General features: G+C 41.4%; 1 protein-coding gene across 1 annotated transcript in view; it reads left to right on the top strand.

Annotated features, from left to right (window-relative positions):
- The window catches only part of CPXM2 (carboxypeptidase X, M14 family member 2), a 65,580-nt gene that overhangs the window by 39,745 nt on the left and 11,925 nt on the right, over positions 1–13,910 (top strand). The window contains 5 exon segments of the mRNA XM_009087112.4: positions 6,268–6,356; positions 9,003–9,126; positions 10,001–10,197; positions 11,010–11,189; positions 12,330–12,627. Of these exon segments, the coding sequence (XP_009085360.3) occupies positions 6,268–6,356; positions 9,003–9,126; positions 10,001–10,197; positions 11,010–11,189; positions 12,330–12,627 (888 nt within the window).

The following is a 13,910-nucleotide window of genomic DNA, read 5'->3' as shown; positions in this document are numbered from 1 at the left end:
TGGCTGCCATGGCGTGGCAAGACTCAAAAATTGCATTTCCTTTGGGTAGCTTTGCTTTTGGTATAATAGTTGTCTTTAGTGAGTAGGGTTATGCAGAAAGAAATAGAAATATCTGCCCAAGCCCACAGACAGTGTCAGGATAACTTTTGATATGCAAGCTATAGTATCTGTAAGTGCCTTTATTAAAAAACCAAGATTGCATGGGTGATCTAACTGTTTCCTAGGACAATTTGTATGTAAATTCTCATGATCCCTTTCTCTCCCCTAAAAGTGCATCTAAACAGGAAAAAAAGCAAAAATGTCAGTATTTGGAAAGGTGATTTTTATTGAGTGCAGCACTTTTTTACCCTGGATTCTTACTGGCTTTCCACCCATCCAGGGCCAGATTCTGTTTGGCAGTGCTGGCATTTGTTACCCTTCAGCTTCATGGGTCTGTGTCAGTGGGTGAAGCTGGGAACACATCCCCACTTTCAGCACTGTCCTGCTGAGTGCTCTTCCAGCTTTTCACAGATCTTGGATTCACATGGAAACAGCATCAGAGCATCCCCCTGGTAGTCATTTATTGAGTTAATTGCCCGCAGTGGCTGATTCAGTATATTCCTGAAAGAAAATACCAGAATCATTCATTGAGAAACACAATGGGAATGGGGTGTGTTCATTCAAAATGTAATTGGACTGAAGAACTAATAGGTTTTGATAAGTGCTGACCCATCTTTTTTAGCTCAGAAAGAGCTGGCATTTCTTTCTCCTTGCTTATTTTGTGCGTCGCACGCGAGGTGCCCGGGACAAAGCTGTTCCCCAGGTTCCAGAGGCCTTTCCACACATGTTTTCTTCCTCTAGGATGGGACATTTCTTTGCAGCTCCTTCCAGGTGGATTCCTCACCCTTTATTGGTGTAATTTTGCTCATTCCAAGTTAAATATCTGGACAGTTTGGCCGTGGGAGCAGTGACTTTGACAGCGCTGCTCTAACGCTCTGTATTGACTGTGGGACTGGAAATCAAAGGCTCTTCTTCTCTGACAGGGCTTTTTTCCATCAAAATGACCAATTCTCCTAAATTCAACAAAATCAGGAGGTGGAGCTCTGTTAGTTCACACACCTCTAGCCTTCCCAAGCCTGGGGCATAGCGAAATACCCCAACAACTAAAGGAGGGTGGAAGGAAAGAAACCCATTTTTCATAACTCTGAATTTCTTTTCATGTCTTCTAGACTTGTGATTTTAGGGTTTTTTGCCTTCACTATTCCCTGAATATATTAAACCATTTGCACTCAGTCTGTGCTCTGTATCACCTTCCCATCAAGCAGGCTCACAAGGGAGGGTAATAAAGGAAAAAGGAGAAAGGATAAAAGGAAAAGAAAAAATCTGAATAAGATTGATATTCCAGGTTAGCATTGTTGGAATGAGATGGAAATGGTTAAAGACAGCTAGAACCATTCCTGTGGGTAAGGCTCTGTCCATAAAATCTGCTGCATGTGCTAGATGCCCTAAAAATTGGAGAAATCATGATAAAACGCTATTTGGACAACTGGAACAGAGAAGTTACTGCTTATCTAAGCAGTATTATATAAGATAATTGCAATTTTTATCAGTGAAATGCTTATATTTTATCCATAACATACATTGGTTTTGTATCTTAGGCTAGTGTGGACAAAAAACCTTTTCTAGATTGTTACAGTAGCCTAAAAAAACAAGAAAGAAAGAAAGAGAAAAGCTGTGTTGTCCAATTATGCCAGTGCTATCTTTGGGCAACAGAAAGAATTTGCTGTCTCACCAAGAGAAAGACATTTCTCTGTGGAGGAAAGATGCCAGAAAATCCTACCTATAACAATCACTGCTGCCATGTCTCAAAAAAGAGGGCAAAAAGAGGACAAAATCCAAAAATATTTAATTCCCTCTGCACTTCCCAAAAATGCTGGTATTTGCATAGAGGGAGGCTGACACACACAGTCTTCTGCAATTGCCTCAGAGGGATGGATGTGCTTTCCTTGCCTTCTCTTCCTCAAACCTAAGGAAGGTCAAAATGAAATTATATCTAATCAAAAGCACCCAGAGATTGGAGAGAGAAAATTAGTTGAGTTCTTCATGCATTTATTTATATTGTAGAGTAGTCAAGGCAAGAGACAATTATTTTAACGGAATGAATTTGTGATGGAATTTAATTTTTAATAGTTCCTATATAGAAAACTATCACTGGTACCATGATCATGCCATTACTTTGAACCCAAGATAAAAAAAGAATTTTAACAACTCTGTAATGGAGTGTTGTTTTTTGCACTGGTTTCAGTCTTATTTTTACTGCTTCTCTCTTAGTGCCAGGCTACCTGGTCAAATCTAAAGTTCTGTTTATTTTTTTGAAAAAAATATGATTTTTTACAAGTATCTTTCATTATAAATGTCCATGTCAACAGCAGCCCTAAATCTAGCATCTAATTTTGAGAATAAAAGGAGAAAGGAATCAGTTTATAGTTGAAAATATTATTTCATTGCTGATTTCATGTGTGATGTTAATGCTCATGAGCAATGCTCATGAGGCTGCCATGAAATAGATCATGTGGAAAAAAACTTAGAATCACCTGATGTGGCTGCCAGGGGATTTATTTCAAGATTACACATGTGCTGTCTGTGAGATGTTCAATTTAGTGAAGACAAGTCAAATTCACTTAAATTACATGGAAATTAAAAAAAAAACCCACAGTCATTTGTGAAACAGAACATTGGGGTTTTTAAGGCAGTCTAAGGGATTTAAACCAGAATATTCTTTTTATTAAAAACTTCTCTGAATCCCTTGGATTGCCTTCATTATTCCTTGCATTTGGAGGAGAACTTCTGAGAAGCTGAAACCCTCTGGAAGCATCAGGACCTCGCTGGCTGAGGTGCTGTAGAGCTGTAATAAGAGAAAATGCCCTTTTTTCATTAACTGCCAAGCAGTTGGTCCTTTCTGGTACTTTTTCTGGGCAGTTTTCAGAGCCTTCATACTGCAAAGTTGTTGGGCATTAACCCACTTAGAGTTTTGGGGTCCCCAGCACAGGAAGGGATGCCTTGAGAAGGCTGACCTGGGACAGAGAATAAACAGAGCTGAAAAATAAAGCAGGGATTGATTCCAAGGATCTCCTCCATGGATCCACCTTGGGCAGCACCAGAGCCCAGCCAGGGCTGCACCCAAGATGACCCAAAACGGCCCCAAAATGCCCGGCCGGGCACGGGGTCTCTCCCTGGGATCAGCTCTGCTCCATTCCCACCTTGCAGTTCATTGTCCCAGCCCAGCTTTAGCCCAGGCACTCCCACCCTGCTTGTTTTTCTCTCTCCAGCCCACGGGGTTTGTGCTCCTGGGCTGAGATTGGGATCATTTGTCCTTGGTGCCCAGCTGGAGCAGGAATTGTTTTGTCTCCCTGCTCTGGGCACAGAGCTCACCATCCCATAATATGAACCCAGACCCCCACACTAAAGCAGCACAGAATGTGAAAAATAGAAAAGCCAAACCTGAGGCATCAGAAGGATGTGGAGCTGTTGGAGACCTCAGAGGTGATCACAGGGATGGAGCAGCTCTGCCGTGAGGAAAAGCTGAGGGGTCTGGGATTGTTCATCCTGGAGAGGAGAACTCTTGGGGTGATGTAACTGTGGCCTTCCAGTGCCTGAGGGAAGCTACAAAAAAGATGGAGAGAGAGACTTTGGACAAAAGCTTGATGTGACAGGACAAGGGAATGGCTTCCCACTGGCAGAGGGCAGGGATAGGTGGGATGTTGGGAAGGAATTGTTCCCTGGCAGGGTGGGCAGGCCCTGGCACAGGGTGCCCAGAGCAGCTGGGGCTGCCCCTGGATCCCTGGCAGTGCCCAAGGCCAGGCTGGATGGGGCTTGGAGCACCCTGGGACAGTGGGAGGTGTCCCTGCCACGGCAGGGGATGGAACTGGATGGGATTTAAGGTCCCTTCCAAACCAGGCCATTCTGAGCTCCTATGACTCTGTGATTTAACAGCTTCAGTCACTTGTCCATCTTTACCAGAGTAGAAGGATGAAGGGCACAAGGTGCCTCTCCCAGCAAACTCCATTACCTCTACTGGTGATGTACAGACAGATTAGTGGTAGAAAAAGGTAATATATCCCTCTGTATAAATGTGAGTGCCACAGTTTTGCAGGATCTTTTCTCCATGGAAGAAAGAGAGACTTTCTCCAGAATTTCTGTGAATAAATCAGTATATTTCTCTTATAACTCTTCTGTGGTTTGAGTTTTTCAGTCTCTTATTCTCAGTTTTATAAATAAAAAAATTATTTTTGCCAAAGTGGACCCATCCAGCTGTGTGCAAGCTTTGTTTGCCTTTCTACATTTTAGCTTTTAATGTTCTGATCTGTATTCCTGCTGCTGCAGAAACCCAGCTATCCAAGCAGGCTGCAGCAGAGCCTGGCAAAATATGAGTGTTAACTCCCCAGGGAACTGTCAAATTGAGCTCTGTTGTTGAGGAAGGGCCAGAGATACCATCATTTTCACTGCAGTTTTTTTAAGTTTCCACCAACTCTACAGCATTCACAGTCATTCCCATGATATTAGTGTTTGATGTATGGAAAAAGAGCCAGGCTTTGAAAGGCATGGGATTAAAGAATCAGGGAAAAAAATCGGTTGCTGTATATTTTGGCTCGTGGGGATACAGAAAACTTTCAACATCCTGGCAGTTTTATGACATTTATTTTTATATTTTTACAACGTGGAGGTATTTTTTTCAATGATGAATTTATTCTGTGGGGCATTGAACACATTGTCTCTTTTGAGAAGAAGTGGGGGTTTTCTTTATGGTTTCCATTTCTCATCAGTATATCACTGAGTAATTCCTACAAATTAACAGGGGTTTTGATGAGATGAGACTTTTTGGACATTTTTCTGTCATATTTGTAGAGCAGCCTTCAACTGACCCTCCAGCATCTCTGCTGTAGATTGGGAAATGGAAGTGGAGGCAAGGATGGGTCATGATCCCTGAAGCTTAATAGGACTTGCATGTTTCATTTTATAAATAACTTAAATAGTGCAAAAAACCCCCAAAACTTTAGAATTTTAGGGGAATATTTAGTGGTTTTGATGCCAGAAATCTGAAACTTCAAAATCTTATGAAGTATTTTGCACTGTTGTGAGTTTTCCATAATTTCAGTAAGGATTTGTTGCTGTGGGATGGTAACTACATATTTTTCCTAGCCAGAATTGTTCTTTTTCTCCCCCCCTAAAAAAGTCACAGCTGACAGGTGATATTGTTTAAATCCATTTTTTTTCCCTAGAGACAGTGTCTTTTGTGTTGCAATAAGGATGACATTTAGACTTTTTCATATTTCGCTTTTCCCCCAATAATTTTAAACCAATGAAGATGATTTTGTGTGAAGGGAAACAATTTCTCATAGAAGCCTGACAGCCACTGGCTTGACAAATGATTACTCAGAATTCCAGACATCCCAGATGTGGCAAGTTAAGGAATGTGTCTGATGTTTTCCAAATAGACTTGTTTGTCTCTGAAAATAAATCATAATAGATTAGGCTAGAAGCACATCTATCAGGAACTTCAAAGCTGAGCCATAACAGTCTTGGCCTGTTTGTTTTGGGGTTTTTTTCCAGGTAAAGGGCCTGGAATTCCAAGGAGACAAAAGATTTTTTTCTAACCACAAATCCTCCTCTGATACTTCAAAATTAACCAACTATAAATAATATCCATAAAGAAGTGAATATGTGAATTTTTAGCAAGAAACACCTCTGACTTCCACAGGAACTCCTTTGGAAGATAATTAGGAATGCTTAATATGCCAAATGATTCCTTTCCATGTTTTGCAATCAGTGCATGGACTTGGAAAATACTCAGCAGGAAAACTAAAATTCCTTGCAACAGTAAATTAATCAAGTGGACACAAAGCATTTACTGTGGCTTTTTCCTCTAATTTGATTTTTCTTCCACTCTTTTATCTTGCATCTGACTCATCATTTCCCAATGACTTTTTCCCTCCTCTGCAGCCTAAGGCTACCCATCTGCTTTTCTGAAGTTTGGGTTTTTTGTGCAGAGGAGCTGTCTGGAAAGCTGGTGCCTCCTTGCTTTTGTTTGTATCTGTATCAATTGATTTGTCCAGTGATTAGAAATATTTCAAATTAGTTGTTTCTCTGAGTTTTGCTTGTGAAAACCTGTTTTAGATGCACACAGGATAGTGGAATTCAGATTTCCACGTTCCTTACATGCATTGTGCCAAAGCACCTCTACATTTGAAATTCCTAAGCATGAAAAAATTCCTTTTTTTCTTTTCTCAGACCCAAACAATTATTACCACAGAAGAAATGAAATGACAACCACTGATAATCTGGACTTTAGGCATCACAACTACAAGGAGATGAGGCAGGTAGGCAAAGAGGATGGTGTGTGATGGAGGGTGGGTGGGTGCAGGCTTTCCAGCTCTGTGGAATCTGAATCCCACAAAAAGTAAAATATTATTTTCATTTTAAGCTCTGTCTGCAATATGGTTTTAAAATATTTTCTCTGTTTGAATCTATTAAAAGAAGCAGTCCAATAAAGTCCCAAAGTCTTAATTTGTACAGAAATGAACCTGAAAGAGTTGACACTATGTGACAGAGGAACTATTTTCATTTAATGTGCCACTCTTTTTCTTCCATATGTATTTGAGTGGTGAATGAAACAGTGATTTCTCCTTCTAGATTTGACTCTGCTTTAGCCATCAGTTTTCTCATCTATTTCTGTGGGTTTGAATAATCAGAATAAATTCTAGAGTCCAATTCCATACTCACAGTTGTGAAAACCAGCAAAAATTCACCAGAAACGCCAGAAAAAACCCCTCTGCTAGTATAATTTTAAATTTACCAGCGTTGTTAATCTTGTTCCTTTAACTTCAAACAAGTTCTTGGCTTTGTTATTGTTTTTAATCTTGCTTCACATCACCACAGACACAAGTGTGGGTTGTCCTGAAGAAATATTTCTGCCCACTTTCCCTTCAAATATAAAGATAATATGTTTGGACTTGATGTGTGTGAATCACTTGCTGTGTGCTGGATTTTCAGTGTATTTATACTGCATGAATCACCACTGGGTTTTATTGAGCAATTGTCTACTGAGTCACACGTTTATTTTGGTAGAGATTTCATGGCCTATATTTCTTAGCACAAAGATTAGACGAGCAGGAACTCAATTGGCCTAATTACTGTCAAGAACAATAAAATAAAATGTATTTGTGTTGTCATTGCAGGAAGACAGGTTGGTCAGGTTGGAAATATCTTGGGGGAAAAAAACCACAGCTTTAAACCAGAATGTTTTTGCACTCTTCACACAAAAGGAAAATCTGTGACTGTGGTTGAGAATTGTCAACTGTGTGCTCTCCCAATTTCTGCTTTCTTCTGTTTCAAAATAATTAATTTTTTTAGAGCTCGTTGGATTTTAATTGCTGATGGGCAGAATATTATGGGTTGCATTGCAGCAAGTCTTATATACCCAAAACTATTCTCAAAACTTCAGTGCAAAATGGAATAATAACTGCCAGAATCAACTTCTTATTAAAAACAAACCAACAGCCAACAACAATCAAAAACATCCCCAACCCCCCAAATATGCATTATTGTCACTTTTCATGACTACTTCACCACCAACCATCCTAGAAAAATGCTGGGTTTTGATTTATTATCAACACTGAAGGAGGAGGAGATGGGGTTCCCTGGGCCATGTTTTGGAAGCATCACATTACAATGGAAAAAGTCAAGTATTTGTGAGAGGGAGGGATTTTCTCAGGGTCAGGTTATTTTAATAGAACTTTAGGAAGATGAAATTTGCAGCTCCAGTTTTCTCCTTGTAAAAGAGCATTCAATATTCTTCTTCCAGTCAATGTTTTGTGTGCAGGATTGTTTCACAGCCCGAAATATTTCTTATTTGTTCATTTCTGTGCATGTATATGTATCTATTTATGTGATACAGGAAGCTGTTACATGTGTGATGTGGATGTTTGAGTACAACCTTGTCTTTGAGACAACAAACCCAGGTCATAGGTGAAACATTGTGCCATTGGTAGGAAATGAGAATGAGGAGATCAAATATGAAAGATGTTGATTTTCAGCATTGCATTTCCATTAACTCCACTGCATTACATGTTACCAAAGGAGTCACAGTAAGTGTTACTACAAAGGCCCTAATGCAGGAAAAGTTCTTTGACTCAGAAAATAATCACATGTTTGCACTTAAAGAGATGATGGGGACTTTGCTGAGGCCAATACAAATATTTCCACTGAATGGAATAGACTTTGAACTTGGTTCTGGGCATTTTTCTCCCTATTAATGAGCATTTCCATACCTTCTGCCACTTTTCTAATTGGATGTTCCTGGTGTCCTGTGAGCACTGGAGTGCCAGGCACGTCAGGAAAGCTTCTGCACATGGAAGGTTCAGAGTCAGGGGTTTCAGAGGAGCCCTGAGACACAGGCTCACATTGCCCATTTCTCAGCTTGTGGAGCTGCATGGAGGCAGGGAAACTTCAGCCAGCTCAGTTTGCTTCAATTTGAAGAAGGTGTGAGGAGAGGAATTAGTAAACACAGGTCTGAGTCAGTAACATTATTTCTACAGCAGGGTTTTAGCCTTTAGCTAAAATAGAACTGCTTTTAATGCAATATCTCTGCTTGCTGGCAGAGTGGAAAGCTTCATTTTTCTATTGAAATGTGGCAACTTGCAAAATAAACGCATTTCTGTGCACTGACACCCTGGGTCACCTCAAGTCCCTTATCTACAGCACCTCACAGAGTGTGGTTGTTTTAATTACTCTCCATTATTTTAACTACTTTCCATGGCATAATGTCTTAAAAATGACATGGCAGAGCTATAAATTCATCAACTAAACATAAAGTTTTTACAACTAAGAGGTAATCAGAGAAGCAAATAAAGAATTTGTGCCACATCCAATTTAGAATGAACCAATTCATGGTGGATCTGTTTTGATGCTGCATTATCTAAATATATTCTTTTTTTTTCTTTTTTTTTTTTTTTTTTTGTTGGCAGCTGATGAAAACTGTGAATAAAATGTGCCCAAATATCACAAGAATTTACAATATTGGAAAAAGCAACCAAGGACTGAAGCTGTATGCAGTAGAGATTTCTGACAACCCAGGAGAACACGAAGTTGGTTAGGATTTTAATCTTAACTAAATCTGTTGAAGGGGTGTTGGGATTTGGCTTTTTTTCCCCTCCTCTTCCTCCATATCTGCACTAATTATCACTGATGGAATTTAATTTATGGCAGCAAAGATTTCAAATGTATGTGGGAGGAAGCTCAGTGCTGAATTTCTAAATTGGGAAGGGGAGGGTGAGCACAAATAGAGGACATTTTGAATGTGGGATCAAATTCTTTAATGATCATTCTCCACAGTAATAAAATAAAAGTGAACTTTAATACTTTGGGATGCATTTTAGTTATGGGATTGATGTAGCTATGGATAGAAATTTACCTTAATGCATTGCAAGCAGGGACAGGTCAAATCTCCAAATAATTTTTTACTCATGAGGTCTGGGGTTCAATTTCCTACCATGATCTAATTCTTCAGTCTTTGGTCCTTCTCACAGTGATGGTGCCTGGGACAGCTGTTGGAAAAAAGGAATTTTGTGCTTTGCTGTATCCATGAATAATGTCCTTAGATTGGTTATTAGGAAAATTCTCTTCTAGCAAAGGGTTTTTCATGTGACTTCCAGACCTTCTAAACTGTTAAAATCTACCTCTAACAAGCTGAAGTTGTGAGTATAATTAAAGATCTGTTTAATCAAGTATGGGTTTTAGAGGTTTTACTCAGTGGCTTTAGATATCACTAATACATAAGCCAGTTCTAAAATAGCAACAGAAAGCAATTTATTTCTCCAAAGTGACATTTTCCCCTCCCATCTGTGCAGCTGAGATGTTTCTCCTCACTCCTTAAGTGAAATGCTGCTGATTGACATCGAAGCTGTTTGATAGAGATTTGATTTGCTGCTCTGACTACAACTCTGCTTCATGGTTTTTTGGACAGGGGAGCCAGAATTCCACTACATTGCAGGAGCTCATGGGAATGAAGTGCTTGGACGAGAGCTGATCCTTCTGCTCATGCAGTTCATGTGCCAGGAATACCTGGCTGGGAACCCGCGCATTGTGCACCTCATCCAGGACACCAGAATCCACCTGCTGCCCTCAGTCAACCCTGATGGATATGACAAGGCCTATAAAGCGGTAATTAGGAATTTGAACACATCAAGGAATTCTTTTCTTTCCAGCAGATGGATCAAAAATGCTCCTCTTGTCTTTGTTTTCTTCAAAGACGACGTTTTGCGAGCGATCGGAATTTAAAAACGAAAAGATGGGCACATCAAAGTAAACACAAACCATCCTGGGAAAAAGCTGAAAGAAAGAGTATTTGATGTGATGTTGGCTAACAGAAAAATGTACATGAAAGGAGGGTCACAAAGACTGCCAGAGCAAACCATCCTGAGGTGTACAGAGCCATGGGAACACCATTATGGAAAATGGAAAATCCATGCAATCTGTTTCTCACGAGAAACCAAGCTCAGCACGTGACAATTTGCATTCCTCCACAGCTGAAATTTAATAATGTGCCTTTAAGGAGAGCACAATGTGTTGGGCATCGTAATAATTCAGTCTGGATGAAGACAGACACCAGGAAAAATTGTAGGGGCTGGTCAAATGCACTGGAAAATCTTCCAGAGCAGTTTGAAGGAGACTGGAACAGGAAAGTCAAAATCATAGTCATTGGAGGGAATGTCTGCTGTCTCCATTGAGAGATATATTTTGGCCAACCTCAAGTAAATTTTCATGGGTTTTCCATCACCTCATTCAAGATTTCATACAATTTTTTTAAAAAAGCATCAATGATTGAATTCAGCTAATTAAACAATTAATCTTCCATTTCTCTGTATAGAATTACCTCTGGCACATTCCCAAACATTCTGCAGGTTTCTGGATTCTAAATGAACATTATTTTTAATTTTCTTTTTCTTTTCTTTTTTTCTTTTTTTTAATCTAAGGGTTCAGAACTGGGGGGCTGGTCTCTAGGACGATGGACTCAGGATGGCATTGACATCAACAATAACTTCCCTGACCTAAACTCTCTGCTATGGGAGTCAGAAGATCAGAAGAAGAGTAAAAGAAAAGTTCCAAACCATCACATCCCGATCCCTGACTGGTACCTGTCTGAAAATGCCACTGTGAGTAAGGCCAGGAGAAGGGACACAAAGGCTGGGATGTGCTGAGAGAGTGAGATTTACATTTCTCAAGAAATTAATAACCTGGGAGTGAAGTTCCACACCTGATCTAAGTCAATAACTCCCTTTATGTCACTGGAAATAAAAATGCACCCCAAAAGCACTGTTTTCCCCCAGGATTTAGGGGCAGGTCTTGAGGAATAAACTGTTTCCTAGAGGATTTTCTTTTCCATCAGCTATTTCAAGAACCTGAAGGGCTCCAAACCCAACTTTTAGGCAGCAAGGTAGACAAGGAGAAGCACAGCATGAGCTCAGCCATGTGGATCAGGCTTCTCCCAAGTTTTGGGGCATAGATGAGCTCTTTGAAATCTCACTCTCAGATTTGTCCTGGGATTTTCTTACTTGCTCTTACTTGAAATATATTCTTACCTTGAATCATCAGGCATGGGCAAACCCAGTGCCGTGGCTTATGTTAAAGTTGTTTATTGGATTGTAGTGCCAGAAATTTAACTTATTTTGTCCTGACCTTTGAATTAGAATGGCAGCTATTAATAGCAGCTTCACTGTGGCAGTTTTTGGTACTTTAAAATCACACAATCATGGAATAGTTTAAAGGGACCTCTGGAGACAATCCAAGGCAGGGTCACCTGGAGCAGGGACACATCCAGGTGGGTTTTGGATGCTTCCAGAGAGGGAGACTCCATGACCTCCCTGTGCAGCTGTTCCAGTGCTCTGCCACCCTCATGGAAAAGTTCATCCTCATCTAGAGGTGAATTAAAACACACTTCCTGTGCTTTAATTTATGGCCATTATTTCCCCATTTTCCAATCCCTTATTTTGGAAACAAAGAGGGGGAGCAGTGGCTCCGTCTGACACCTCTGTCACTTCCTGCTCTCGGTCTCACTGGACATAGATGTTCCTGTTCCAAAAATTGCTGATGTGAAGGTTCTGTTAGCCCTTAAGGTATGTCTGTGACCTCCCAAGGATGGCTGACAAGCCCCCTAATTTAAAGAAGGTCCTCTCCTTGCCCACACCCCTTCTGCTGGCCCCCCACTCTCAGGCACTCAGGATCCTGCTCTCCCTTTGAAGCAGCACGATCAGATTTCCACGCTGAACCCGACCTGCCGTCACTTCTTCTCCCAGGTGGCGGTGGAGACGCGGGCAATCATCGCCTGGATGGAAAAAATCCCTTTTGTGCTGGGTGGCAACTTGCAGGGGGGAGAGCTGGTGGTGGCCTATCCCTACGACATGGTGAGGTCCATGTGGAAAACCCAGGACTACACGCCCACCCCCGACGACCACGTGTTCCGCTGGCTGGCCTACTCCTACGCCTCCACGCACCGCCTGATGACGGATGCCAGGAGGAGAGCCTGCCACACCGAGGACTTCCAGAAGGAGGATGGCACTGTCAACGGAGCCTCGTGGCACACCGTGGCTGGAAGTAAGTGCTAGAAGCTCCAATTAGTGTTCTCTTGCTAATTAGGGCAAAGCCGGCGCTGCCTGGCGTGCGTTGGGGCAGCGGTGGTGGTAAAATGTGTGTTCTAGGAGGAATATTTCCAGGTGGCATTGCTGTCATTAATACCCAGTGACTGCTTCTTTTGCAGCCAGGTTTTCCAAAAATGCACGTGCAGAGTGTTGGCTTTAAGAACTGTGTGCACTCATGACAGTTTGTCAGGAAGAAACCAACCCAGTCCAAACCCCCACACAAGGTGACAAGAAGAAAACTGCTGCCAAGCACCACAGCCAGTGTCAGAGCTGAAGCAAGGGCTTCAGGGAGAGATTCCAGTGGCTCTCAGATAAGGAAATCCTGGTTGAACTCAGCCTCAGATCAGCCCTCACTACATTCACTGGGAGCTGCAATTAAATGCCATAAAAAGCTCCTGTTTGTCTGCTACCATCCTATTTCTAAAACACCTGGATGTCCTTACACTTAAATTTTGCATGGGCTCCCCAGGCAGTCCTGCTGCCAGGATAAATCACAGCCTGCATCAATCTCCACACACCCAAGCCTGTAACCCTGTTAAGGAGCACAGAGGGGAAGCCACAGCCTGTGGTGTGGCCAAAACCTTGATTTCCAGGAAAGCCCAATTAGAAGCCCATTTTCAGGAGCATTAGGAACATTTGCCTTTGCTCAAAACCCTCCTGTTTTTCTAAGTGCATCAGTCAAGAACATATTCTCTGAAATGAGGAAATGAGACAGGCATGAGCCACCAGTGGGCTGAGAACAGGAGCAGCACTGATGGCAAATGCAGGCCAGTGTCTGTGAAACCCAGGTTTAGCTGAACCTGGCTCGTGTTTGGAACTTGCAGGTACTTCCACTGCACAAACACTTTGGGATTTTGGATTGGCTTTTATGGCTTTTATGTTGGCCCATGTGGAGTGAGTGCTGGCCAGCCTTTAAAGGCTACTGGTGAGAATTAGCTTTTCAAATATTTTTTTCAGGAGGTTAAAAAGTGTTGGGTGAGTTTGGGGGGAAACCTTGAACTCTTAGGTCTGACAGTCCATTCCAGGGCATTTCTGCAGATTCTGGAGCATTCTCTGAGAGCTAACTTGACCACTTAATTATCTAATTTATGAATTTAATTTTCCTAAGTGCTACAAGAAACATCATTATGAATCAATCCAGAAAAGATGACATTGGCCTTGTCACTACCAGCTGTCACACTGAGTTCCATTAAGTAAAGATGGGTAATATAGATGCTGAATATTACCCTGATTTCTTAA

This window comes from Serinus canaria, chromosome 6, assembly GCF_022539315.1.
Source record: "Serinus canaria isolate serCan28SL12 chromosome 6, serCan2020, whole genome shotgun sequence".
Lineage (NCBI taxonomy): Eukaryota > Metazoa > Chordata > Aves > Passeriformes > Fringillidae > Serinus > Serinus canaria.
Note: the sequence above shows the minus strand (reverse complement) of the source record. Positions and strands in the feature narration are given on the sequence as shown.